The sequence below is a fragment of the Cherax quadricarinatus genome, chromosome 20 (assembly GCF_038502225.1).
Source record: "Cherax quadricarinatus isolate ZL_2023a chromosome 20, ASM3850222v1, whole genome shotgun sequence".
Classification (NCBI taxonomy): Eukaryota; Metazoa; Arthropoda; class Malacostraca; order Decapoda; family Parastacidae; genus Cherax; species Cherax quadricarinatus.
The window spans coordinates 49045133-49072934 of record NC_091311.1 but is presented as its reverse complement, the minus strand read 5'-3'; the positions used below and the strand labels follow the sequence as shown (position 1 = coordinate 49072934).

Here is a 27802-nt window from a genome sequence, read left to right as displayed (position 1 = left end):
GTGGAGACAAAGAACTTTGTCCTTGGAGGCAAAGAGGGGAATGTATGAGAGTATAGTTTTACCAACGCTCTTATATGGGTGTGAAGCGTGGGTGATGAATGTTGCAGCGAGGAGAAGGCTGGAGGCAGTGGAGATGTCATGTCTGAGGGCAATGTGTGGTGTGAATATAATGCAGAGAATTCGTAGTTTGGAAGTTAGGAGGAGGTGCGGGATTACCAAAACTGTTGTCCAGAGGGCTGAGGAAGGGTTGTTGAGGTGGTTCGGACATGTAGAGAGAATGGAGCGAAACAGAATGACTTCAAGAGTGTATCAGTCTGTAGTGGAAGGAAGGCGGGGTAGGGGTCGGCCTAGGAAGGGTTGGAGGGAGGGGGTAAAGGAGGTTTTGTGTGCGAGGGGCTTGGACTTCCAGCAGGCATGCGTGAGCGTGTTTGATAGGAGTGAATGGAGACAAATGGTTTTTAATACTTGACGTGCTGTTGGAGTGTGAGCAAAGTAACATTTATGAAGGGATTCAGGGAAACCGGCAGGCCGGACTTGAGTCCTGGAGATGGGAAGTACAGTGCCTGCACTCTGAAGGAGGGGTGTTAATGTTGCAGTTTAAAAACTGTAGTGTAAAGCACCCTTCTGGCAAGACAGTGATGGAGTGAATGATGGTGAAAGTTTTTCTTTTTCGGGCCACCCTGCCTTGGTGGGAATCGGCCGGTGTGATAATAAAAAAAATAAATAATAAGTCTGCTGAGTATACCTGGTAAAGTGTATGGTAGAGTTATTATTGAAAGAATTAAGAGTAAGACGGAGAATAGGATAGCAGATGAACAAGGAGGCTTTAGGAAAGGTAGGGGGTGTGTGGACCAGGTGTTTACAGTGAAACATATAAGTGAACAGTATTTAGATAAGGCTAAAGAGGTCTTCGTGGCATTTATGGATTTGGAAAAGGCGTATGACAGGGTGGATAGGGGGGCAATGTGGCAGATGTTGCAAGTGTATGGTGTAGGAGGTAGGTTACTGAAAGCAGTGAAGAGTTTTTACGAGGATAGTGAGGCTCAAGTTAGAGTATGTAGGAAAGAGGGAAATTATTTCCCAGTAAAAGTAGGCCTTAGACAAGGATGTGTGATGTCACCGTGGTTGTTTAATATATTTATAGATGGGGTTGTAAGAGAAGTAAATGCGAGGGTCTTGACAAGAGGCGTGGAGTTAAAAGATAAAGAATCACACACAAAGTGGGAGTTGTCACAGCTGCTCTTTGCTGATGACACTGTGCTCTTGGGAGATTCTGAAGAGAAGTTGCAGAGATTGGTGGATGAATTTGGTAGGGTGTACAAAAGAAGAAAATTAAAGGTGAATACAGGAAAGAGTAAGGTTATGAGGATAACAAAAAGATTAGGTGATGAAAGATTGAATATCAGATTGGAGGGAGAGAGTATGGAGGAGGTGAATGTATTCAGATATTTGGGAGTGGACGTGTCAGCGGATGGGTCTATGAAAGATGAGGTGAATCATAGAATTGATGAGGGAAAAAGAGTGAGTGGTGCACTTAGGAGTCTGTGGAGACAAAGAACTTTGTCCTTGGAGGCAAAGAGGGGAATGTATGAGAGTATAGTTTTACCAACGCTCTTATATGGGTGTGAAGCATGGGTGATGAATGTTGCAGCGAGGAGAAGGCTGGAGGCAGTGGAGATGTCATGTCTGAGGGCAATGTGTGGTGTGAATATAATGCAGAGAATTCGTAGTTTGGAAGTTAGGAGGAGGTGCGGGATTACCAAAACTGTTGTCCAGAGGGCTGAGGAAGGGTTGTTGAGGTGGTTCGGACATGTAGAGAGAATGGAGCGAAACAGAATGACTTCAAGAGTGTATCAGTCTGTAGTGGAAGGAAGGCGGGGTAGGGGTCGGCCTAGGAAAGGTTGGAGAGAGGGGGTAAAGGAGGTTTTGTGTGCGAGGGGCTTGGACTTCCAGCAGGTATGCATTAGCGTGTTTGATAGGAGTGAATGGAGACAAATGGTTTTTAATACTTGACGTGCTGTTGGAGTGTGAGCAAAGTAACATTTATGAAGGGGTTCAGGGAAACTGGCAGGCCGGACTTGAGTCCTGGAGATGGGAAGTACAGTGCCTGCACTCTGAAGGAGGGGTGTTAATGTTGCAGTTTAAAAACTGTAGTGTAAAGCACCCTTCTGGCAAGACAGTGATGGAGTGAATGATGGTGAAAGTTTTTCTTTTTCGGGCCACCCTGCCTTGGTGGGAATCGGCCAGTGTGATAATAATAAATAATATATATATATATATATATATATATATATATATATATATATATATATATATATATATATATATATATATATATATATATATATTTATTTATCTATTTATTTATTTATTTATTTATTTATTTATTTTTTTTTTTTTATTTATTTATTATTTATTTATTTTGTGTGTGTGTGTGTGTGTGTGTGTGTGTGTGTGTGTGTGTATTAAAAATTTTCACAAAGCCTTTTTTTTTCCCACAGGTAAGACAGTTGTAGAGGAAAACGCATGTATGTGCCCTGACCCCTCTAATAGCTGAACCATTGCGAAGAGTCATCTGAAGTTTTAGCCACCTAACAAAAAGTAAAATTTGATCAGTTTCAACTATTTGGTGCATTAGCAGCATTAAATAGTGCATGAGACATTTAATAAGTAGTGATTCTCAAATATGAGCTCAAAGCTAAATATTCTGTGTGTAGGGGCTTGCTGCTTTGACATCGTCAGTCAAGTCTTGAAGTATCCACTTGAAGACACAGACCAAAGGTATGAATAAACCAATAAACATGAAATTAATTTGCTTTTTATTCATACTGTAAATTTTCAAGTTCCAGTTTTCTTTGTGCAGCATTGTATAGTACAAGTGTTTGAGTTTTACAATATAAAAAATATGATAAAGAATGTAGTTACTGCTGCAAAGTAAATGAAAATCAGCATAATTTGTATAACAAGAATGTCTAGACTTTAAACAATAGAAAACATAACAAATATTAAGATAACTTATTCCTGAAAATAGTCACCTGCACACTATTGTAACAGTATAGTGATGAAGATCAGTAAGCCATGACAGAGGGTGCTGCAGTTGAACTTGTTCTGTTGTAAGATACAAAACTATGAGATACAAACTGGATTATAAAGCAGTGTTATATGCTAGAATATAATTTGACTAAACTCCAACAGAATATATGAAACTGATGTTTAACTTTAAAGATGAAGATGTCCGAAGACTAATAACACTGAATTAATGCTACCTTACAATGATACATTAAATGGGGTTAAAAGTATTTTTAACCCTTTACCGCATTGGAAAAATGCCAAAGATGAAAAATAAAGTACTTCACTGCCAAGTATAACTAATGTACTGTATACAGTAGTTTAAAAACACTTTATGTTCCATGAATCTATGTAGAAATGCTGTTGAGAAGTAAAAAGGGAATGATAATAACTGCTAAATAATAGAGGCTCTCTTTGCATTGCATCCCACTATTGTATATACACAATCTCAATGTACTGTTTGCAAAGATATTAAATAAATAAATAAATAAAAATATTTAAACTATTAAAATATTACCGGAAAGAGATGTAAAGAGACAGAATATACAGTACACAAAAAATGGTAAAATAATGCCTGTACTCCTCTACTTTCCTGGTCTTAGAGAATAAAATTTACATATAAAATACATTATTAAGCACATTTGTATAATTTAACATATAAATATAATGTGTAGTTAGTTTTAATGCATGCTATTATTTGTTAAATAGTTTTTGATAATACATACAGTAAAATTTCATTATTTTAGAGCACAACAGGTTTGGACCAAGCACTTTCTTAATTTACAGTTTTTCCAGAGAAATGAGAAGTACAGTGGAATCCCGAGTTTTGGCCATAATCCGTTCCAGGAGCTAGGCTTAAATTTGAAATGACCGAAAGGTGAAGCAGTATTTCCCCTAAGAAATAATGTACAGTATATACAATTAATCCGTTCCAGATCCACAAAAATATTCACAAAAAAATACATTTTTTAAAAAATAACTATAGTTTTACATACACACAACATATATATTATACAATAGATAAATTAAAATTTAAATACACATTTAAAATAACATTTACTTACCTTTATTGAAGAGACTTGCTGGCATCTGGAAGATAGGGAGGAGGAAAGAGGGAGGACTTATTGTTTGGAACATAAGAAAGGAGGAACACTGCAGCAGGCCTTTTGGCCTATACTAGGGCAGGTCCTTCACAATCCATCCCACTAACAAAATATTTGCCCAACCCAATTTTCAGTTCTACCCCAGCAATAAGCTTTGATATTTCTATTAACTCATGTGCAAGTCCCACTCAAATCCAACCCCTCTCACTTATGCATTTATCCAACCTAAATTTGAAACTATCCAAGGTTTTAGCTTCAATAAGACCTTGGGTAGCTTTAAAAAGAGATTGGAAAAATATATGAGTGGGAGGAGCATGTATGTATATACATGTATGTATTTTACGATGTTTTCATGTGTTTATGATTGTTCATGGTTCAGTAGGTTATGGCAGCAGTATTGTATTATATTTCGCTACAATATATTGGGGCACCAAACATTCGCGACATTCTTGATCCCCTAACCCTCGCGAATGTTGAGGGAGACCTGTACAAGGTATACAGGCCTAGCTGACATCAGTGACATACTACTACATAGAAAGCTGCTTGTTACGCAGAGCATTTCAGACAAATTAGGTCAGTTTTGTAACAAAGTTGGTAGAATTACCGACAATATGTAAAGTAAAAGGACACAAGTGCAACTAATGTGACATTTTATTGTGGCAACGTTTCGCTCTCCAGGAGCTTTATCAAGCCATTACAGACAATACATGGACACAGAGGATATATATAGGTCAGTTTTGTCCCAGGATGTGACTCACACCAGTCGATTAACACCCAGGTACCAATTATTACTGTTGGGTGAATATGACAGTCGGTGTAAGGAAACATGCCCAATGTTTCCACCCCTTCGCTGGGAATCAAACCTGGACCCTCACTGTGTGAAGAGAGAGCTTTTGCCACCAGCCCATGGGGCCTGGTGGCAAATTATCTTTGTCAGTTAAGATAAGCAGCTCTACAGTCTCACTGCTGACTAACAATACTGTGACTTAAATAGCTCAGTTTAATACGAGAGAGATAGTGCTAAAAAATATACAGAGATTGCTTATTGCCCGAAATGCTTGTATAGTCAATGAAGCATTTAAAAGTTTACCCTCGACTGAATGCACTAGTAGGGGGCAGCAGGTGGCTGGTAATGGTGATTGTGGTGGATAGAGTTTGATTATTTTGCACGTAGGAGACTGAACCTTGTGACCATTAACTAGTCACTCAGAGAAGTGTGAAGGGAAGGAAACCAGAATATATATGAGATGAGGTTGGGGATGGGAGTGGTAGAATGGGAGGAGGGAGTAGTATTATTATAGCAGTAGTAATTCAGCAGTGATAAAGGTGGCAAAAAAGAACATAAGAAAGGAGGATCACTGCAGCAGGCCTGTTGGCCCATACTAGGCAGGTCCTTTACAATCCATCCCACTAACAAAACTTTTGCCCAACCTAATTTTCAATGCTACCCAAGAAATAAGCTCTGATTCAATTCAGTTCAAGTTTATTCTCTATAATGGTTACAATGTGGGGTTTACAGGTTTTGGGTATTTTGTGGTTTACATGTTATAAAATACTAATTACAGAGGGGGCCACTAGGACACCTAGCATGGCTAGGCATTTTGAGCAGACTTAGATTAATTCTTAACATTAAATCCTTACAGATTATGGTATTAAGGCTAAGTGACTACATTATAATTTGTGAGTTTAGCAGTGTGAATGCTTTTGTTTTGGCACAATACAAGATTTCTATATTTGAGTATCATAGGCAAACTTATGACTAGTTAGGATTTATTATTTTAAGATTAAGATTAGTATTTCTGGGTTTATAGTCAGTGGGTGAGTGAGTGTAATTTTGAACCACCAGGTGGTTATCATGTAGTTAGTTGTCGGGGTGGATCAGGAAGATAAGATGTTTTCTAACTGTAGTTTTGAAAGTGATGAATGTGTCTGCAGTTCTAGAGTTTTCAGGTAGGGTGTTCCAGATTTTAGGTTCTTTGAAATACATTGAATTTTTGTAAAGGGTTAGTCGAACACGGGGAATGTCATAGAGATGTTTCTGTCTGGTGTTATGCCTGTGGATCCTGTCACAACTATCAAGAAAGCATTTTAGGTCAAGGTTAATATTGGAATTTAAGGTCCTGTAGATATATATAGACTGCACAGTAGTAAGTGTGGATGTTCTGAACAGGGAGTAAGTTTAGATCTATGAAGAGGGGGGGTGTTGCCAGGGATGGGATTTAGTGATTATTTTTACTGCGGCTTTTTGTTGGGTTATTATTGGCTTTAGGTGTGTTGCTGCAGTTGAACCCCAAGCACAGATAGCATAGGTGAGGTATGGATATATAAGTGAATGGTATAGTGTGAGAAGGGCAGTTTGCGGTACGTAGTATCGTATCTTGGAGAGAACCCCCACCGTTTTGGATACTTTTTTGTTATGTGTTGGATATGGGTGCTGAAATTTAGGTTGTTGTCGAGGTATAGGCCAAGGAATTTGCCCTCATTATGTCTGGCAATTAGAGTGTTGTCAATCTTAATGTTAAGTTGCGCAACACCTGCTCTGCTACCAAACATAATACGTATAGTAGGTTTTGCCAGTGTTAAGTGTAAGTTGATTGGCTGCCATCCAAGTCGATATTTTGAGCAGCTCCTCGTTAACAATGGTGTTGAGGGTGGCAAGATTAGGGTGGGAGATGACATAAGTCGTGTCGTCAGCAAAGAGAATGGGTTTCAGGTGTTGGGATATGTTTGGAAGATCATTGATGTAAATGAGGAAGAGCAGGGGTCCAAGGACACTTCCCTGCAGAACTCCAGTATCAAGTTTACCTGGAGTTTACTTGGAGAGAGTTCCGGGGGTCAACGCCCCTGCGGCCCGGTCTGTGACCAGGCCTCCTGGTGGATCAGAGCCTGATCAACCAGGCTGTTGCTGCTGGCTGCACGCAAACCAACGTACGAGCCACAGCCCGGCTGGTCAGGAACCGACTTTAGGTGCTTGTCCAGTGCCAGCTTGAAGACTGCAAGGGGTCTGTTGGTAATCCCCCTTATGTATGCTGGGAGGCAGTTGAACAGTCTCGGGCCCCTGACACTTATTGTATGGTCTCTTAACGTGCTAGTGACACCCCTGCTTTTCATTGGGGGGATGTTGCATCGTCTGCCAAGTCTTTTGCTTTCGTAGTGAGAGATTTCCGTGTGCAAGTTCGGTACTAGTCCCTCTAGGATTTTCCAGGTGTATATAATCATGTATCTCTCCCGCCTGCGTTCCAGGGAATACAGGTTTAGGAACCTCAAGCGTTCCCAGTAATTGTGGTGTTTTATCTCCGTTATGCGCGCCGTGAAGGTTCTCTCTACATTTTCTAGGTCATTAATTTCACCTGCCTTGAAAGGTGCTGTTAGTGTGCAGCAATATTTCAGTCTAGATAGAACAAGTGACCTGAAGAGTGTCATCATGGGCTTGGCCTCCCTAGTTTTGAAGGTTCTCATTATCCATCCTGTCATTTTTCTAGCAGATGCGATTGATACAATGTTATGGTCCTTGAAGGTGAGATCCTCCGACATGATCACTCCCAGGTCTTTGACGTTGGTGTTTTGCTCTATTTTGTGGCCAGAATTTGTTTTGTACTCTGATGAAGATTTAATTTCCTCATGTTTACCATATCTGAGTAATTGAAATTTCTCATCGTTGAACTTCATATTGTTTTCTGCAGCCCACTGAAAGATTTGGTTGATGTCCGCCTGGAGCCTTGCAGTGTCTGCAATGGAAGACACTGTCAGCAGATTCGGGTGTCATCTGCAAAGGAAGACACGGTGCTGTGGCTGACATCCTTGTCTATTTCGGATATGAGGATGAGGAACAAGATGGGAGCGAGTACTGTGCCTTGTGGAACAGAGCTTTTCACCGTAGCTGCCTCGGACTTTACTCTGTTGACGACTACTCTCTGTGTTCTGTTAGTGAGGAAATTATAGATCCATCGACCGACTTTTCCTGTTATTCCTTTAGCACGCATTTTGTGCGCTATTACGCCATGGTCACACTTGTCGAAGGCTTTTGCAAAGTCTGTATATATTACATCTGCATTCTTTTTGTCTTCTAGTGCATTTAGGACCTTGTCGTAGTGATCCAATAGTTGAGACAGACAGGAGCGACCTGTTCTAAACCCATGTTGCCCTGGGTTGTGTAACTGATGTGGCTGTATTGATGAGACTGTGTCTTTAATGGTGACATACTAATACCTATTAGAAAGGTAGGATTTAAAATATGCAAGCGCATGGCCTCTTATACCATAGTGGTCAAGTTTGTGGGGTAGGATGTCGTGGTCTACTGTGTCAAACGCTTTTCTTAGGGCAATAAAAATTCCTAGTGGATATTCCTTATTTTCCAATGCTGTGTAAAGCAGGTCTAGCATTTTTATAATTGCATTATTAGTGCTTTTATTTTTCCTGAATCCAAATTGGCAGGGGTTGAGTATGTTTTGTGATGTTATAAATGAATATAGTCTCCTGTGCATGAGTTTCTCGAAGATTTTGGATAGCAATGGTAAGTTCGATATTGGCCTATAGTTGTTTACGTCTGTAGGGTCACCACCTTTATGTATTGGTATAACTCTTGCTGTCTTGAGTAGTGTCGGGAAAGTGCTAGTTTCTAGCGACTTGTTAAAAAGTAATGTAATAGCATGTGAAAGGACGTGGGCCACTCACTTGTACAATAATGGTGGGACGTGAGACAGATTCCCCGAGTTATTTTTAAGTGACTTTATGATCGCGGTGACTTCCGTGGGCTCAGTTGGTACAAGATAGAGGGAATTTGGAAAATTCCCATCTAGGTAGTCCCCGGCATGGGCATTGGTACGTGGGATTTTACTGGCGAGATTAGATCCTATGTTTGAGAAGAAGTCGTTTATCTTGTTGGCTGTATCACTGGGATGCAGTGGTGTTTCATGAGGTTTAGTTAGAACAATATTCTTGTTTTTTTTCAGTTTGTGGGTCCCCAGAATCTGGGAAAGTGTTTTCCAGGTCTTTTTTATATCTCCTCTTGTGTTAGTGAATCTGCTGGAGTAGTACAGTTGTTTGGCTTTCTTTATTAATTTGGTGAGAATTGTTGAATATTGTTTAAGAATATCTTTGTGTATTAAGCCCTGTCTATATTGCTTTTCATATTGGTGTTTCTTATCAGTGGATTTCAGAATGCTGCTGGTTAGCCATGGGCAACCAAGCCATTTATTCGTGATCTGTTTTGTTTTTATAGGACAGTGTTTGTTGTATGGTCTAAGTATTTTGTTAAGAAAAATGTCTGATAACTCTATCCACTCATTTGCAAGTCCCACTCAAATCCAACCCCTCTCACTCATATATTTATCCAACCTAAATTTGAAACTACCCAAAGTCCTAGCCTCAATAACCCAACTAGGTAGACTGTTCCACTCATCAGCTACCCTATTTCCAAACCAATACTTTCCTATGTCCTTTCTAAATCTAAACTTGTCTAGTTTAAATCCATTACTGCGGGTTCTCTCTTGGAGAGATATCCTCAAGATCTTATTAATATCCCCATTATTAATACCCATCTTCCACTTATATGCTTCGATCATGTCTCCTCTCATTCTTCGTCTAACAAATGAATGCAATTTAAGAGTCTTCAATCTTTCTTCATAAGGAAGATTTCTAATGCTATGTATTAATTTAGTCATTCTACGCTGAATATTTTCTAACGAATTTATGTCCATTCTGTAATATGGAGACCAGAACTGAGCTGCATAATCTAGGTGAGGCCTTACTAATGATGTATAAAGCTGTAATATAACCTCTGTACTTCTGTTGCTTACACCTCTTGATATAAATCCCAATAATCTATTTGCCTTATTATGTACGCTTAGGCATTGCTGTCTTGGTTTAAGGTTGCTGCTCACCATAACCCCCAAGTCCTTTTCGCAATCTTTATGGCTAAGTTCTACATTATTTAACTTATAAGTGCTAGGGTTATGCACACTCCCGAGCTTCAGAACCTTGCATTTATCTACATTGAACTGCATCTGCCACTTTTCTGACCAAGAATAGAGATTGTCTGAATCCTCCTGAAGTTCCCTACCATCTACATTTGAATCAATTATCCTACCTATCTTTGTGCCATCGGCAAATTTGCTCATATCACTAGTAATACCCTCATCAAGGTCATTGATATATATTATAAACAACAACGGGCCTAAGACTGATCCCTGTGGTATGCCACTTGTTCCAGATCCCCACTCGGATTTAACCCCATTTATGGACACTCTCTGCTTCCTGTCTGTGAGCCATGACTCGATCCATGAGAGCACTTTTCCCTGAATGCCATGAGCTGCCACTTTCTTTAATAGTCTCTGGTGCGGTACTCTATGAAAACCCTTACTAAAATCTAAGTAAATAATATCAAATTCTTTATCGTGATCAACAGCCTCAAAAGCTTTACTGAAGAAAGTTAATAAATTAGTTAGACAAGAACGGCCTCTCATGAATCCATGCTGAGTATCATTAATCAGATTGTGCTTATCCAGATGGCTTCTTATAATCTCAGCTATAATTGACTCTAGCAATTTGCCTACAATTGAGGTCAGGCTTATTGGGCGGTAATTTGATGGTAATGACTTATCCCCTGATTTAAAAATAAGAATTACATTAGCCATCTTCCACATATCAGACACTATACCTGTTTGAAGAGATAAATTAAAAATATTAGTTAATGGTTCACAGAGTTCTGTTTTGCATTCCTTAAGAACCCATGAAAAAAGCTCATCAGGACCCGGCGACTTATTTTGCTTCAGTCTGTCTATCTGCTTCACAACCATTTCACTAGTGACTGTGATGTTACATAATTTATCTTCTTCAGGGCCACTATAAAAATTAATTACTGGGATATTGTTAGTGTCTTCCTGTGTAAAAACCGAGAGAAAATAATTATTTAATATTGAGCACATTTCATTCTCTTTGTCAGTAAGATGCCCAGAGTTATTTTTAAGGGGGCCTATCTTATCTCTAACTTTTGTTCTATACACCTGGAAAAAACTTTTGGGGTTAGTTTTCGAATCCCTGGCAATTTTAATTTCATAGTCCCGTTTGGCTTTTCTTATCCCCTTTTTAATGTCCCTCTTAATGCCAATATACTGATTCATAAGATGACTCTCACCTCTTTTGATACGCCTATAAATTCCTTTCTTATGCCCTAAAAGATACTTGAGCCTATTATTCATCCATTTTGCATCATTTCTGCTTGATCTAATTTCTTTAAACGGGATAAATGTTCTTTGGGCAGCATGTATAGTGTTCAGATGGGATTTCCCATTCTGTGGTTTAGTGAGAGTAGGTATACTCTTTTTATACTGAGTTGAAGGTTTATTATCCACTGGATTTGTGGATTTTTCATCTTGTCTTGTTGCTTGCATGCATGAAACTATTGTTTGTAAACCATTGCTAATTTCTTCACAAGTGAAATAAGTGTTTATTGAACATAATATTTAATCGTTCAGTAGTTTGTGGTAACAACTTATCCTGTACAATACCACTGATAAACCAATCACATTGCCTTAGGTCATATTTAGCACCTAGAGATCTGAGACTATTGTCTAATGTGATTCTAAATGCCTGAAAGTCTGAAAAACAATGTTTGGGTGGCTTCAAACTTGATATTAAGACTGCATGTCTAACTCTGGCCTTGTCAGCATCAAAGTAATTGTCTGCTAAGACACGTAAGGCTATTTGATAATTGCCTTTAACCACCGGAAATGACTTAATCAGTTCATAGGGTTCTCCCTTCACAAGACATTTAAGGTAATTGAACTTAACAATCTCATCTATGTCAGTTCGTGAATTTACTATGGATTGAAAACCACTAATGAATTCTTCATAATTATGACCTTGGAAAATAGGTAATGACAAGGTAGGAGGTAATGACAAGGTAGGTAAGCTTGGTAATGGGACACTTGTTGTTGTTACAGATGTAACAGGTGTTTGACCACTAGTTACAGTAGGTCTCTGTGACAGAGTTTTGCGGCAGATAGCCTGTACTCCTGTCCACCTTAATTGTTGATTACTAAAAGTATCCAAAACATTTTTAATTTCATCCTCAGATGGGTCTGATTCAAGAAATTTCATTTCATAATGTGTATAGTCTGAATTAATTATTTTCAGACGTTGTGTAAGTAATTCAAATTTGACCTCAAGATCATCAAAATCTATGTTTGTATATTGAGTTAATCCTATACAGACTGAAATTAGATTTTTTAATTGTGTAATCTTAGTTTGTAAAGACTGAAACTGAGTTTTCAAACAAGCCATTTTAATGGTATATTGAAAATTCTAGCACCACACTTAGAGTGTTTAAAAAACACTGTACTGCTATAAACAGCTGAGTTTTTGTTATGCTTAAGTCAGCAATAATCGAGTCAGACACTACTGACCTACTAAGCTAACCTCAGGGTCAATGACCATGAAGGGTACAGAGTACATATGGCTGGTGTTTATGGCTTGAATTTGCTGTGTCAGCCTGACCACGATGATTAATCATAAATAACGATGTTATGCACTTCATTCACTATACACTATAAATGTCACTGTATAACTGTAAATCACACATGAATATTACTTACACATATATAAATGTCACTGTTAATATGTATTTGAAAGCTTACACTATATATATAAGTTCCTTTAATATAACAGGTACATCTATAAGAAACAAACTTTAACACAATCTTGTCTCTTAATTTCTGTTTATAAACATTATAAACACTATGTGTATATACACTCAGACAAACTGAACATCAGTTGGGTTGTTGTTGTCTTAGTCAGTGATTTTCGAGATTGGAGCAGTGGATGCAGGGTGCCATCCCCCGTTTTCTTGTTGGGTGAGTCACCCAGCTCCCGTTTTCTTTGGGTGAACGCTGGGTGAGTGCCTGTTTTCTTTTGGCTGCCCATTCTCTGTGATTGAGTCTGGAGGGACTCATTTATACTGATTTATATTGTAAAACACTAGTTTTACAGCTTTTTTCGAAGGACCTTGGCTCGTAGGTTATTCGTACATTGTAGTACAACATATTTGGACCACAGTGTGGCCTTTATCCGGTTCGAGCACAACCAACATAAACAAAATGTTGAGAAATGGGATTACCAGCTAAGTTTAAATATAGGGAAACTTAACTTAGATAAATATAAATTTATAAATTTATAAAAATTTATAAATAAATAAAGACAGCTCATCGCCTGCACAGCCGCCCCTGCAGACGCCGTCTTGAGAAGCTGTCGAAGTCATCTCTCAACGGGCTGTAATGAGTTATAATTTGTAAGATTATAAATTACCCCTAGAGGGTGTTACGTCAGCATATTTCATTCACTGATGGCTGACAAACTTACTCGTGTGGACTCAAAAGTCCGCACCTAACTGTCGACTATAGGTTGATTACAAACTCCTTGCGACTCAAGAACTGCGCTGTCCCCCGTACTACAAGAAATTCGTAACCTACCTTGCTCTTGTAGCGTGAGCTATGGTGTTCTTCACACCTTCGACAGGTATCGGTGACTTGATAGAAGCTGAAGTGTCCTTGGATGTCCACGTCTTCCATAGTCTAGGAATACGCACACTGATACACTATGTTCCACAAGATTTGCCTGTATTGTTCACAATCTTATCACTAAAGAAGCTGATCACACTTCTCTTAAGTGTTTATTGTGTTTTATGAGACACTTTGTTCACACTAACGCACAGATCGTTCTTTGTTGGTTATCCTGGCATCAGTGTCACTCTCAGTAGAGTCAAAAGTAATCTGAAGACACCCCAATGCCCCACGCCATCACTGCCCCCAGCACAAAGGAAAAGCTGACCTAGTACTTTTGCTTCCTTGCCACTTCCTCGATGAAGCAAAGCAGAATGTTTGATTCTTGCTGCCTTAAGCATAGATAACAATGTCCACTATTTTTACCATGGTAATAAAGTGGGAGCAGGATTTTCCTTAATTGTCCTGCTAAGGTAAGAGATGTACTGTCTCTTATTAAACTACACTTTGCAACACTGCAAGGAGCGTCGGCCGAAGCGACCACGTCCCATACTCATACTGCATCTGCTATCAATTACTCGCTGTAGCAGTAAACAAGATGCTTGCCCCTTCTGAGAGGGCTGGGCCCCTCAGGGCTGAAAGGGGCTGAAGGGGGCTGATACCCCCCTCCTGGAGAAAATTTCTCCACAAGAATAATATAAAAAATAAAAAAAAGGTATATCGGCAACACTTCTGCAAGCGGCAGGACTCGATGTTGCTGTCACATGAGCATCCAGTGCCAACTTCACGGCCTCATATCTCGGTAAGTACTGACCCTAAATTTTTTTTTTTATTCTATAACACATAGAAAAAGGTGCTCTTTTTTTCTATAAAGAAAACAAAGATTTTTTTTTTTTAAAATATTCGGGGCGCTGCACCAGTGAACCACCGTTTAAGGGTTAATCATAGAATTGATGAGGGAAAAAAGGTGAGTGGTGCATTGAGGTATATGTGGAGACAAAAAAAACGTTATCTATGGAGGCAAAGAAGAAATGTATGAAAGTATAGTAGTACCAACACTCTTATATGGGTGTGAAGCTTGGGTTGTGAATGCAGCAGCGAGGAGGCGGTTGGAGGCAGTGGAGATGTCCTGTCTAAGGGCAATGTGCAGTGTAAATATTATGCAGAAAATTCGGAGTGTGGAAATTAGGAGATGTGGAGTTAATAAAAGTATTAGTCAGAGGGCTGAAGAGGGGTTGTTGAGGTGGTTTGGTCATTTAGAGAGAATGGATCAAAGTAGAATGACATAAGAAGATAAGAAAGGAGGAACACTACAGGAGGCCTGTTGGCCCATACTAGGCAGGTCCTTTACAATTCATCCCACTAACAAAACATTTGCCCAACCCAATTTTCAATGCTACCCAAGAAATAAGCTCTGATGTGAAAGTCCCACTCAAATCCAACCCCTCCCACTCATGTACTTATCCAACCTAAATTTGAAACTACCCAATGTCTTAGCCTCAATAACCCAACTAGGTAGACTGTTCCACTCATCAACTAACCTATTTCCAAACCAATACTTTCCTATGTCCTTTCTAAATCTAAACTTATCTAATTTAAATCCATTACTGCGGGTTCTCTCTTGGAGAGATATCCTCAAGACCTTATTAACCCTTTGACTGTTTTCGACGTATAAATACGTCTTACGAGCCAATGTTTCTGACGTATATATACTCAATAATTCTAGCGGCTTCAAATCAAGCGGGAGAAAGCTGGTAGGCCCACATGTGAGAGAATGGGTCTGTGTGGTCAGTGTGCACCACATAAAAAAAATCCTGCAGCACACATTGCGTAATGAGAAAAAAAAATCTCTGATCGTTTTTTTGGAATAAAACGCCGATTTTGAGGTGTATTTTCGTATAGTATTTATCGTTGTATTCGCGTTTTCATGGTCTTAGGTGATAAAATGGAAAACATATTACAGAAATAGAGATGATTTTCATTACTTTTACGATGAAAACGACCTTGAAACTGAGCTCAAAGTAGCGGAAATGTTCGATTTTTACCAATGTTCAAGAGTAAATAAATCACACCACACGTCCAATACACGTCAACTGGGGAGTCTAATATTCTTTCACTAGTGCACTGATATTATTTATACCATTTTTACAATAATGCAGTCGTCTGCATAACAGTAAATTTTGTATTTTTTTGTATGAATAAAAAATCAAAATAGAAAGCAATAATAATATAAGAGGGGCCTAGAGATGTGACTAATGAACAGAGCATATGTTATTTTAGTGCCACGAATGTCTATCTTGTTTATTCTGGACCCTATTTTGAAATTGGCATCTTTTTTAGTTTGCGTGAAATTGGCCAAATTGCCAATTTCTGACCACCATATTGGGTAGTCCAAATTAGTAAATGGGAGGTTTCTTGTACTCAGCTGATAGATAAAATGGAGTTCTAAAGAAATAGCTATGAGTTTGGTCAACTGGAACAATGGAATTGGCTGAAAATAGGGCTCAAAGTCTGCGAAATCGCCGATACGCATATGTCGCAGAAACCGCTAACTTCGCGGGAGCATAATTCCACGAGTTTTCGACCAAATTTCGAACTTTTGGTGTCATTACCATCGGGAAAAGATTCTCTATCATTTCACAAGAAAAAATATTTTTTTTTTTTTTTCAAAAATTGAGCGACATAGAATGACAGTTTCAGAGAGGGGCCTGAAACAGTCAAAGGGTTAATATCCCCTTTATTAATACCTATCTTCCACTTATACACTTCGATCAGGTCTCCCCTCATTCTTCGTCTAACAAGTGAGTGTAACTTAAGAGTCTTCAATCTTTCTTCATAAGGAAGATTTCTAATGCTATGTATTAATTTAGTCATCCTACGCTGAATGTTTTCTAACAAATTTATGTCCATTCTGTAATATGGAGACCAGAATTGAGCTGCATAATCTAGGTGAGGCCTTACTAATGATGTATTTACCTGGAGTTTACCTGGAGAGAGTTCCGGGGGTCAACGCCCCCGTGGCCCGGTCCGTGACCAGGCCTCCTGGCGGACTAGAGCCCGACCAACCAGGCTGCCGCTGCTGGCTGCACGCAAACCAACGTACGAGCCACAGCCCGGCCGGTCAGGAACCGACCCCAGGTGCCTGCCCAGCGCCAGCTTGAAGACTGCCAGGGGTCTGCTGGCAACCCCCCTTACGCACGTAGAGTATGTAAATCTGTAGGGGAAGGAAGGCGGGGTAGGGGTCGTCCTCGGAAAGGTTGGAAGGAAGGGGTAAGGGGGGTTTTGTGGGCGAGGGGCTTGGACTTCCAGCAGGTGTGCATGAGCGTGTTCGATAGGAGTGAATGGAGACGAATGGTATTTGGGACCTGACAATCTGTTGGAGTGTGAGCAGGGTAATATTTAGTGAAGGGATCCAGGGAAACCGGTTATTTTTATATAGCCGGACTTGAGTCCTGGAAATGGGAAGTACAATGCCTGCACTCTAAAGGAGGGGTTTCGGGATATTAGCAGTTTGGAGGGATGTGTCGTGTATCTTTATACGTACATGTATATGCTTCTAAACTGTTGTGTTCTGAGCACCTCTGCAAAAGCAGTGATTATGTGTGAGTGAGGTGAAAGTGTTGAATGATGATGAAAGTATTTTCTTTTTGGGGATTTTTTTTCTTTTTTGGTCACCCTGCCTCAGTGGGAGACGGCCAACTTGTTAAAAAAAAAATAACAACAACACAATAATAATCACTCTAAGGAACATTAAATATCATATAAAACGTTAATATAGTCATTTTGCTTAATCCATCTAAATACACCCCACAGTAGAATAAATTAACATAAATATGAGATGTGGTAGCCAGGAGACTTGTAGGACTTGTGATAGCCAGGCGACTTGTAGGATTTGTAGTAGCCAGGCAGCATGTGGTAGCCAGGCAACTTGTAGGATTTGTGGTAGCCAGGCAACTTGTAGGATTTGTGGTAGCCAGGCAACTTATAGGACTTGTGGTAGCCAGGCAACTTGTAGGACTTGTGATGAAAACCAGACACGTTCATCTGGTTTGTTTACATTATATGTGGGTGGGGTGAGAAGGGCTGCCCTTCCTGGCTACCCATACTTCCCAACCTGACTTCATACAAATAAAAATCACCTCTCACCCTACATTAAGACTACAAATATTTTAAGGTAATTAATGAGTGTACTATATATACATTTTATCACTCTAAGGAGCTTAATGTCGTAGTAGGTATAAGTGGCCAGGCAGGATGCTATACCTCCCACACGACTTTCTACTAATAAATACTTTTCACCTCTCACCCTACATTAAGACTATTGAGACTACAAATACAGTGGTCCCTCGATAATCATTGGGCTCGATAGTCGTCCTTTTCGGAAATCGCCGCATTATTTTCGTCCAAACATTGGCTCACAAATGGTCGGTTGGCTCGCTAATCGTCGTTCGTCCTGGACGCATACTCACGGCTCTGAGCCATCTCGGCCTCCCTTCCCAGCCAGTGTGCCATTGTTTACCAGTGAGTGATGATCCCCTCACTTGTTCATAGAAAATATTTCATAATAGTATTCCATTCATTTTAGTGCTTGCAAGTGCTAAATAAGCTACCATGGCTCCAAAGAAAGCTCCTAGTGCCAAGCCTTTGGTAAAGAAGGTGAGAAATACGATTGAATTTAAGAAAAACATCATTGAACAACATGAAAGTGGCATACGTGTGGCCGAACTGGCCAGGATGTATAACAAATCCCGTACAACCATTGTCGTAGGGTTAAGACACTTGGGTTAGTTGCTGGCTGGCTTAGCTTAACCCTTCACACAGAATGGCTTGATAACTTCTAACGATAAGCACAGCAGGGGTGGAAAGCTGGCTTGGCAGGCAAGGCTGGATGGTGGCTTGGTCTGACTCCCCCACCATAGACTGTCGTGCTGGTTTGGCTTACTTTGCAAACTCGGGTCAACCCCTCGGGAGTGATGCAAATAAGCAGATAAACACTAATACAAGGAGACTGACCAGTGAATAATGTAGAGGCTGGTAGACGCTTGGTCGGGTAGCTGGCTTGAGGTAGGTCGAGCGTTACCCTTCTCGGTAGGCCTAGCGTCACAGGATGGCGACCGGCTCAGTAGAAATTTATCTCCAGAAATCGCTGTAATCGTCAGAATTACAGGCCCTCCGCTGCCACCAATTTGTCGTGGGGGTTCGGAAGGAGATATGAGGGTTGAAGATATACACACTTGTTGGGTGGTAACACTATATATTGTCAGACTGTGGTAAGAGAAGGGCCCAGCCTGCCGTGTTACTGCCTGCTTGTATGTCTAAGCGTCGAGTGAGAGCGAGGTAGAGCGACCCACTCACTCATGCTGCATCTCGTGACGTCATACAGTCACAGGCCTAGGGATCTTCTATATAAAGCACATGTAAAGGAGGAACAGCAACTATGCTGACACCATATCTTCAATCGTGGCCAAGAAAAAGGAAATCAAGGAAGCTGTTGTTGCAAATGGGGTAAATATGCTGACAAAAATGAGATCACCAGTACTCGAAGAGGTTGAGAAGTTATTATTGGTGTGGATAAACGAGAAACAATTAGCAGGAGATAGTCTTATGACGATGATTATTTGTGAAAATGCTAGGCAGTTGCATGACGATCTGGTAAAGAAATTGCCTGCGACGAGTACTGATATTTGTGAATTTAAGGCCAGCAAAGGTTGGGTTGAGAGATTTAAGAACCGTAGTGGCATACACAGTGTGATAAGGCATGGTGAGGCTGCCAGTTCGGACAAAATTGCAGCTACAAAATTCGTAAGTGAATTCCAGGAGTACATAGAGGCTGAAGGACTGAAGCCTGAACAAGTGTTCAGTTGCGACAAAACAGGCCTCTTTTGGGAGAAAATGCCAAAGAGGACCTACATTACTCAGGAGGAAAAGGGACTGCCAGGACACAAGCCTATGAAAGACAGGCTTACACTCATTTATGTTCTGTGCTAATGCTAGTGGGGATTTCAAAGTGAAGCAGTTACTATTGTACCATTCTGAAAATCCCAGAGTGTTCAGGAAAAACAGTGTTATGAAGAGTAAATTGTGTGTGTTTTGGAGATCTAATAATAAGGCATGGGTCACGAGGGAAATTTTCGTCGAGTGGTTCAATGAAGTGTTTGGCCCTAATGTAAAGAATTACCTCCCGGAAAAGAAATTGGATCTCAAGTGCCTCCTAGTAATGGACAATGCACCTGCTCATCCTCCAAACTTGGATGACCTAATTCTGCAGGAGTTTGGGTTCATCACAGTAAAGTTCTTGCCCCCGAATACCACTCCTCTCCTCCAACCCATGGACCAGCAGGTCATTTCAAACTTTAAAAAACTTACACCAAAGCAATGTTTCAAAGGTGTTTTAATGTGACCTCAGACACTCACTTGACCCTAAGAGAGTTTTGGAAGGAACACTTCAGTATCCTCCATTGCATAAGCCTTATAGGTAAGGCTTGGGAGGGAGTGACTACCAGGACTTGGAACTCTGCTTGGAGAAAATTGTGGCCAGATTGTGTCCACAAGAGGGATTTTGAAGGGTTTGTGGCTGACCCTGATGAGCCTATGTCAGTTGTGAACTCTCTTGTGGCATTGGGGAGTTCCATGGGGTTGGATGTGAGTTTGGAGGATGTGGAAGAGTTGGTGGAGGACCACAACGAAGAGCTAACCACTGAGGAGCTGCAAGAGCGTCAGCAAGAAGAGCACCATATCGCAGCTCAGAATCTTGCTGCAGAGGAGGAGGAAGAGAGATGGAAGAAGGTGCCTTCTTCAGAAATTAAGGAGATGTGGGGTAGGATGGAAAGATTTATGGAGAAACATCACCCTGAGAAGGATGTTGCAAGCCATATCGGCAACTTGTACAGTGACAGAGTCTTGGCTTATTTTAGGGAAGTTTTAAAGAGACGCCAGAAACAGAGCTCTCTAGACACTTTTTTTGCGAGACAGGACTCCAGTGACTCTCAAGCTGCTCCTAGTGGCATTAAGAAACAGAGAAGAGAAGTAATCCCAGAAAAGGACTTGGTACCTGACTTCTTACAGTAAATACTACTCATCTTTTGCCCTACATTAAGACTACAAATATTTTGAGGTAAATAATGAGTGTACTGTGTGTGTATTTTACTTTTTAATGCCTAGTTCTATTGCTAACTTAATATATGTTAGTGTAAACTTGTTATCTGGCATTTATATACATTTATAAATGCAAAAAATGGAGTTCTGCTTTCCGGCGAAGTCTGCTTTTCAGCAATAGCCTGGAACCTAACCTGCCGAATAAGTGGGGCCTTATTGTATCTTTGAGAGGATCCCAACTGTTTTGGATACTTTTTTTGTTATGTGTTGGCTATGGGTGTTGAATTTCAGGTTGCTGTCAAGGTGCAGACCCAGGAATTTGCCCTCATTATGTTTAGCAATAAGAGTGTTATCAGTCATAATGCTCAGCTGGGCATGTTGTCTCTTTGGGTACTCATGGCACCCCTGCTTTTCATTGGGGGGATGTTGCCCCTGCTGCCCAGTCTTTTGCTTTTGTAGGGAGTGGTTTTCGTATGCAGATTTGAAACTAGTCCGTCTAGGATTTTCCAAGTGTATATAATCATTTATCTTACTTGCTTGCATTCCAGGGAGTACAAGTCAAGGGACTTTCAACTGTTCCCAGTAATTTAGGTGCTTATACGTGTCTTGAAAGTTCTCTGTACATTCTCCAGGTCTGCAGTTTCACCTGCTTTGAAAGGGGCCATTAGTGTGCGGCAGTATTCCAGCCTAGAGAGAACAAGTGATTTGAAGAGAATCACCATGGGCTTGGCATCCCTAGTTTTGAACATTCTGATTATCCATCCTATCATTTTCCTAGCAGATGTGGTAGATAGCATCTTTGAAGGCTAGAAAAAGGGAACACAATTTTGGCAGAGGACCAGTTAATAGGATAACTGTGATCTCTAACATGACAGAAACGAGGAAGGCTAACACTTCTTTTTTGTATATATTCTGGCTCCCTTTCCTTTGCACTTCTCCGAGAGACCTGTTAATAGTCCAAGTTGGACCGAAACATCGTCATAAGCTTCAGTCTCCTATGTGTGGGTTATTTGTGTTTGACAATACTGTATTTAGGGTCTGGGAGAGGATGTTGGTGTAGATGTTTGGCTAGCTTCACCTTCGGTCTGCTTGAAAACTTTTCGGACAAGTCCAGCAGTGCAATTTATTTAAATGTTTAATGGTTATCCACTCATATTTTATTTACGAATTGATACATGTTTATTTTATCCTACAGTACAATCTTACTAAAGATTTTTTCATCACTTAAGCATCATCATCATTATTAATTTTCTCTGCTTCCTTTATCAGTGATTCATTACATTAACATTCTCATTGTGCATCCATTCTTCCTAATCCTTCAGTAATGTAGAGCTCCTTGCTAAACATTTGATGGGCCTAGTAACTTTCTTCCTTGTACTATTTTCTTTAAATTCTTCAGACTCATAATTATCTTCAAAACTATCAACTGCCCACAAGCTATTCCATCAACTAAAAAAATCACAAACAAAAGCAAAAATCACACACAATCTTTTAGGTTGTAAGACACGACAAATTTCAGTATCACCAGTTTTATTGTAATCACTGATAAGATGTTCCATTAAGTTTTTGGAATAATAGGTGGTCATATCAGACTTACTACTTAAAAATAAGGCACACATTTTTTATGGAGTTAATGAAAAATATAATTGTTAACTTTTGCTTAGAAAATAAACCCACTAACCCTTTCCATTTTTTGAACCCACCAAAATATGGAAAGTTATAATTGTGTGAGGCCTCTGCATTACTGCATTTGAACACCATGCAATACTGGTGAAACTTTCTGAATAATGTGTTCGTGTTTACCAAACATTTTCACATTGATTCTTCTGTAGTAAGCATAATAAGTAAACATAAAAATTTCCTAACTGCAAATCGGTAAATTTAAGTAAGCTATAAGAGAGAGAGTTCTAATTAACCTTTCTAAGACACTTGGACAGGGCTATATAATGATGCCTTGGTGATCACTGTGCTGCTGTTTGAGAGACTTTACTTTGTTTAGCTCTCAAAACATGTATAGTATTTTTCATGTATAGTATTTTTTTTTTATTTTGCAGTACAAATGCACCTTTGTTAGACCTTCTTGGGATTAAACTATAATGTGTGTCATTTTGGGGACTTTCAGTCAGTGTAGTGGCTCCTGTTGTCATACAACTAGGCATATTAGATATTTGACCTGCATCAAGATGGTGTAATACTGTATAGTACAGTACTGAATCTCTTACTTATGAAATAAGTCTCTTCCTCCTCTGATTAAATGATGCTGGAGTAGATATGGGGTTCAAGGGTGCATTCAGTAAAAGCAAAACTAGCTTAGCACACAGTAGATTGCATTTCATGGAACACTAAACCTGTGTGAGTCATAAGCACAAGAAATGGTAAAGATTTGCTCCTCTTCTAATTATTGCCTGGTCTCTGATCAGTCAGGTTATTGAGTTTAATGCATGAAGACTGGTGAGAAAGTGGATGAGTAGCTTCATGCATGAAGACTGGTGAGAAAATGGATGAGTAGCTTAATGCATGAAGACTGGTGAGTAGTGAATGAGTAGCTTACTGCACGAAGACTGGTGAGTAGTGGATGAGTAGCTTACTGCATGAAGACTGGTGAGTAGTGGATGAGTAGCTTAATGCATGAAGACTGGTGAGTAGTGGATGAGTAGCTTACTTCATGAAGACTGGTGAGTAGTGGATGAGTAGCTTACTGCATGAAGACTGGTGAGTAGTGGATGAGTAGCTTAATGCATGAAGACTGGTGAGTAGTGGATGAGTAGCTTACTGCATGAAGACTGGTGAGTAGTGGATGAGTAGCTTACTGCATGAAGACTGGTGAGTAGTGGATGAGTAGCTTAATGCATGAAGACTGGTGAGTAGTGGAGGAGTAGCTTAATGCATGAAGACTGGTGAGTAGTGGATGAGTAGCTTACTGCATGAAGACTGGTGAGTAGTGGATGAGTAGCTTAATGCAAGAAGACTGGTGAGTAGTGGATGAGTAGCTTAATGCATGAAGACTGGTGAGTAGTGGATGAGTAGCTTACTGCATGAAGACTGGTGAGTAGTGGATGAGTAGCTTAATGCATGAAGACTGGTGAGTAGTGGATGAGTAGCTTAATGCATGAAGACTGGTGAGTAGTGGATGAGTAGCTTAATGCATGAGGACTGGTGAGTAGTGGATGAGTAGCTTACTGCATGAAGACTGGTGAGTAGTGGATGAGTAGCTTAATGCATGAAGACTGGTGAGTAGTGGATGAGTAGCTTACTGCATGAAGACTGGTGAGTAGTGGTTGAGTTCATTAATTCCTGAAATGCGCAGTGCAAAAGAAGTCCAAATCATTTGTTTGAAATTGAAATTTTTTTAATGTATATACATATTACACAATACACAAATAACCTGCACATAGGAGGGAGGAGCTTACGATGACATTTTAGTCTAACTTGGGCCATTTACAAAGTCACATTAACAGGGAGGGGAGGAGTTAGTAAATAGGTAATCTTTTCCTTTCCCAAGACAATTTCTATTAGATTGGCTTTTAATTATAATGAGATTTTACTGTACATTTAAATGTAAAAATTAATATACAATATTAATTAACTATATATGACCTGAATACTCAAGTTTTATCCATTAAAATTTTCACTAATGGTTATCAGCATACCATAATTTTTACCCTGTTAAAAAATTTCTTACCCCATTACTTTGTTCTTAAGCAGAGCTCCATCAGATAGCAAGTCAATTACTGTTAATGTTTTTATTAAACAAATTAACTTTATTAGATGCCTGGATCAGCATTGGCAGCGAGGTGGTAACGCTTCCAACAGTTGTACTGTCCTGGGGCTCCTCGGGGCTAAACCCACATTTTTTGGCACCATCGCTGACTCCCATGAGAAGAGGTACAGTATAGTAGAACATAAAATAGTTCTATAATTATGGCAGTCATAATAATATATTGTTTTTAACAAAGATTTGTTTCACTGGTTGTTATAGATTTTTCTACATAATAGTCATTATCACTGAATTTTGAATAGGATAGTTTATTGCAAAGAGCAGAAGTTATGGGGTAAAATATATCATATTAAATACAATATGTGGTATAGTAATAACTAATTAATGAGAGTAATGCCATTTCCTGCACTGTGTTGGATGGCCCATATTAAACCATTAAAGAATATCTTTTATAAAGGTTCAGATTCTTTATTTGCAAAGTATTACATGCATGTTAAATAAATAAACAATGTTACAGATAATGTAATAATGTGACAATATTTGTGAAGCCCCTTATACTTAGTATTTCTGGCAAGGGTGAAGTTGCAAAAAATGATCAGTATATGCATATTAAATAATATTAATATTAGCAATGGCAAATTATTGAAATACAGTTACCAGTATTCTGATAATAACAGTACAGTAGTAATTTCTGGTATAAAAATAGGAATGATATTAATAATGTAATTTTACAATGCAGTAGTACATGAAAAGGTCAAGGAATTGAAATATTTAGAATCAGTATAATGTGTAAGTGAAGTTGGGAGTAGAACATATGAGCATAAGTATAGAAGAACAATGCACTAGGCATACTAGCCCTTACTAAGCAAGTCTTTCTTACACACAGCCTTTCTCACTCATTTACTTGCTTGATTTACTCTTTAAGCTGCCCAAGGTTCTAGCTACAGTCATTGCTTGGTATAGTGTTCACTCATCCACATCTCTAATTTCCAAACCAGTACATTACTACTTTTATAAATCTGAATTTATCTAACTGTAATCCATTGTCTCAAGTTTTTTGGGGGTAAGACATCCTCAGTACCCTGTTTATATCTCCCTCATTCTACTTCAATCAAGAGTACATATACATTATATATACATATACATATATATTTTCATATGAAAGATTCCTTATATAGTGAATTAGTTCCTTATATAGTGAATTAGTTTTTGTATGGAGACCAGAACTGAGCTGCATAAACTAAATGAAGCTTTACTACTAATGGCGTGTAGAACTGAAGACTAATCTTTTGACTCCTATTGCTAATGCTTTTAGATATAAATCTGAGCAGTCTGTCAGCCTTATTGCAAATGCTTAGGCACTGCTGTCTTGGTTTCAGATTTTTTCTTATCATAACTCCCAAGTTCTTTTAATATTGTTTCATCAAGGTCTCTATTAGTATTTAGTATATAGTAAGTGCTAGAGTTAGTTTTTTCCTGAGGATTAGTACTTTGCACTTTTACACATTGAAACTCTTCTAACACTTTTCCAACCACAACATTAGCTTGTGTAAATCATTCTGAAGTTCAACGATAACTTCCTCTAAATTTATTTCTTGGCTTTTTTTTGTGGCATCAGAGTATTTACTCATGTCGCTTTGTCATTAATGTAGATTATGAGTTACAAAGGGCCCAAAAGTGGCCCTTGTGAAACACTGCTTGTGCTTGATTTCAATTTTTGACTTCATCCCAGTTATCCTGTGCCATGTGCTACCACTTAGTCTTTTGTGTGAGATTCTTATCAGAATTCTTCCTGAAATCCAAATAAATAACAGTATTCTTTTAATAGTTCACTATCTTAAATACTAAAGAAAGTCAGTAAATTTTTTTTTTTTTTTTTTTTTTTACACAGGGTTTGACAAGGTTAAGGATCCCTAGCTTTATTGACAAGCTATTTACAGGTTAAGGATTCCTAACTTTATTGGCAAGCTAAGAGCTGTTACCTACATCAGCTCATTTGAAAGCATTTTTATTGTTATGAGACATACAAGTAGGGAACAGGATGAAATTGGAGCCATCTGTGGGCCAGCATTTTCATTTGATCAACTGACTTTATCTCGTTGACATCATTATGCTGTACGAATGTGTTCCATACTCGAGTCATCCTGGGTATATACGATCTCAGATGGAGTGATGTTCTGGAGAAGGGTACAGCCTGAGTGAAGTTACTGCTTTCTGCCCATCTTGTTACATAAAAGCTTGTTTCACGCTGTCCTCGAAGTGGATCCAAGTGTGGTACTTTGACAATATTGGCCTTGTACATAACAGTAAGGCCACCCACATCCCTCCTGTGTTGAAGGCTCTGCTGAAATGACAGATCTATCCAGGATTGGTCTAGGCGAGAGATGAGACATCTTGCTCTGTTCTATACTCTGTCAAGCAGTCGCAGATGAGAGGGGAGGCAGGCAAACCAAGAAAGTGGAGTATACTCAAGGTGTGAGCGTACTTGTGCCTCGTACAGAATCTTGCAACCCCTACTGTCAGAAATAAAAGAGTCAGAAATAAAAGAAGCCAGGTTACTAGGATCCCATGGTAGAAAAAGTGTTATGCTTAGATTCCACTCACATGACAGGAAAAAAGACTTAATTATTGCATCTATTAAAGTAAAGAAAGAGGTATACATAAACGAGTGTCTTACCAAAAAACGTCAGAACCTCCTGTATAGAGTCAGAAAACTTAAGCGGGAGAATAATGACACAATACACCAATGCTTCACACGGGATGGGAAAATTCTAGTTAGGAAAACAAATGTAGGTCAACTGTACACAATCACGAACGAGAATGATCTATCACGATTTCTCAGGGATACTGATCTTACAGAGAATAACTAAATGTCCAACCTAAAAGCCTATGTAATGAAGTGTATGTTTTGCTCCATTATTGTTCAAATCTCGTAGTACAATCTCTTAGTAATTAAATAATCAACTACCTCATTTTGTGATTTTACTAGTAAGCATAAGTCACCTTATCTAATTTTCTTATTTACTATTGTTTGCTTAAATATTAGCTGAATCGATACTTTCTCTGTCCATATTACTACCTATTTTTTTAAATACTATCAATTGATATTACTTACTAAAATTAATAATTACCATTTTTACTATCAATACAATTTACTCAACATTTTTGACATCATTTAATAACCATTACTTGTCTAATTACCTTAACCAGTTTTAATACCACATTACTATCTTAGAGTACTCTTAATTACCTTGTACTGCCAAATAACCTGAAGTATAACTACCAGTGCAATATTGAATGAAATAAACATTACTTTTTCA

General features: G+C 39.1%; 1 protein-coding gene across 4 annotated transcripts in view; it reads left to right on the top strand.

Annotated features, from left to right (window-relative positions):
• The window catches only part of LOC128701008 (ketohexokinase), a 101351-nt gene that overhangs the window by 24380 nt on the left and 49169 nt on the right, over positions 1 to 27802 (top strand). For 2 of the 4 annotated variants that reach the window (XM_053794577.2, XM_070087082.1), the window contains 2 exons: positions 2502 to 2781; positions 24533 to 24649. In XM_053794577.2, coding sequence (XP_053650552.1) covers positions 2687 to 2781; positions 24533 to 24649 — 212 coding nt within the window. In that variant the 5' untranslated portion in view covers positions 2502 to 2686. The remainder of the gene's footprint in view (positions 1 to 2501; positions 2782 to 24532; positions 24650 to 27802) is intronic. The other 2 variants (XM_053794570.2, XM_053794564.2) reach the window with 1 other exon arrangement.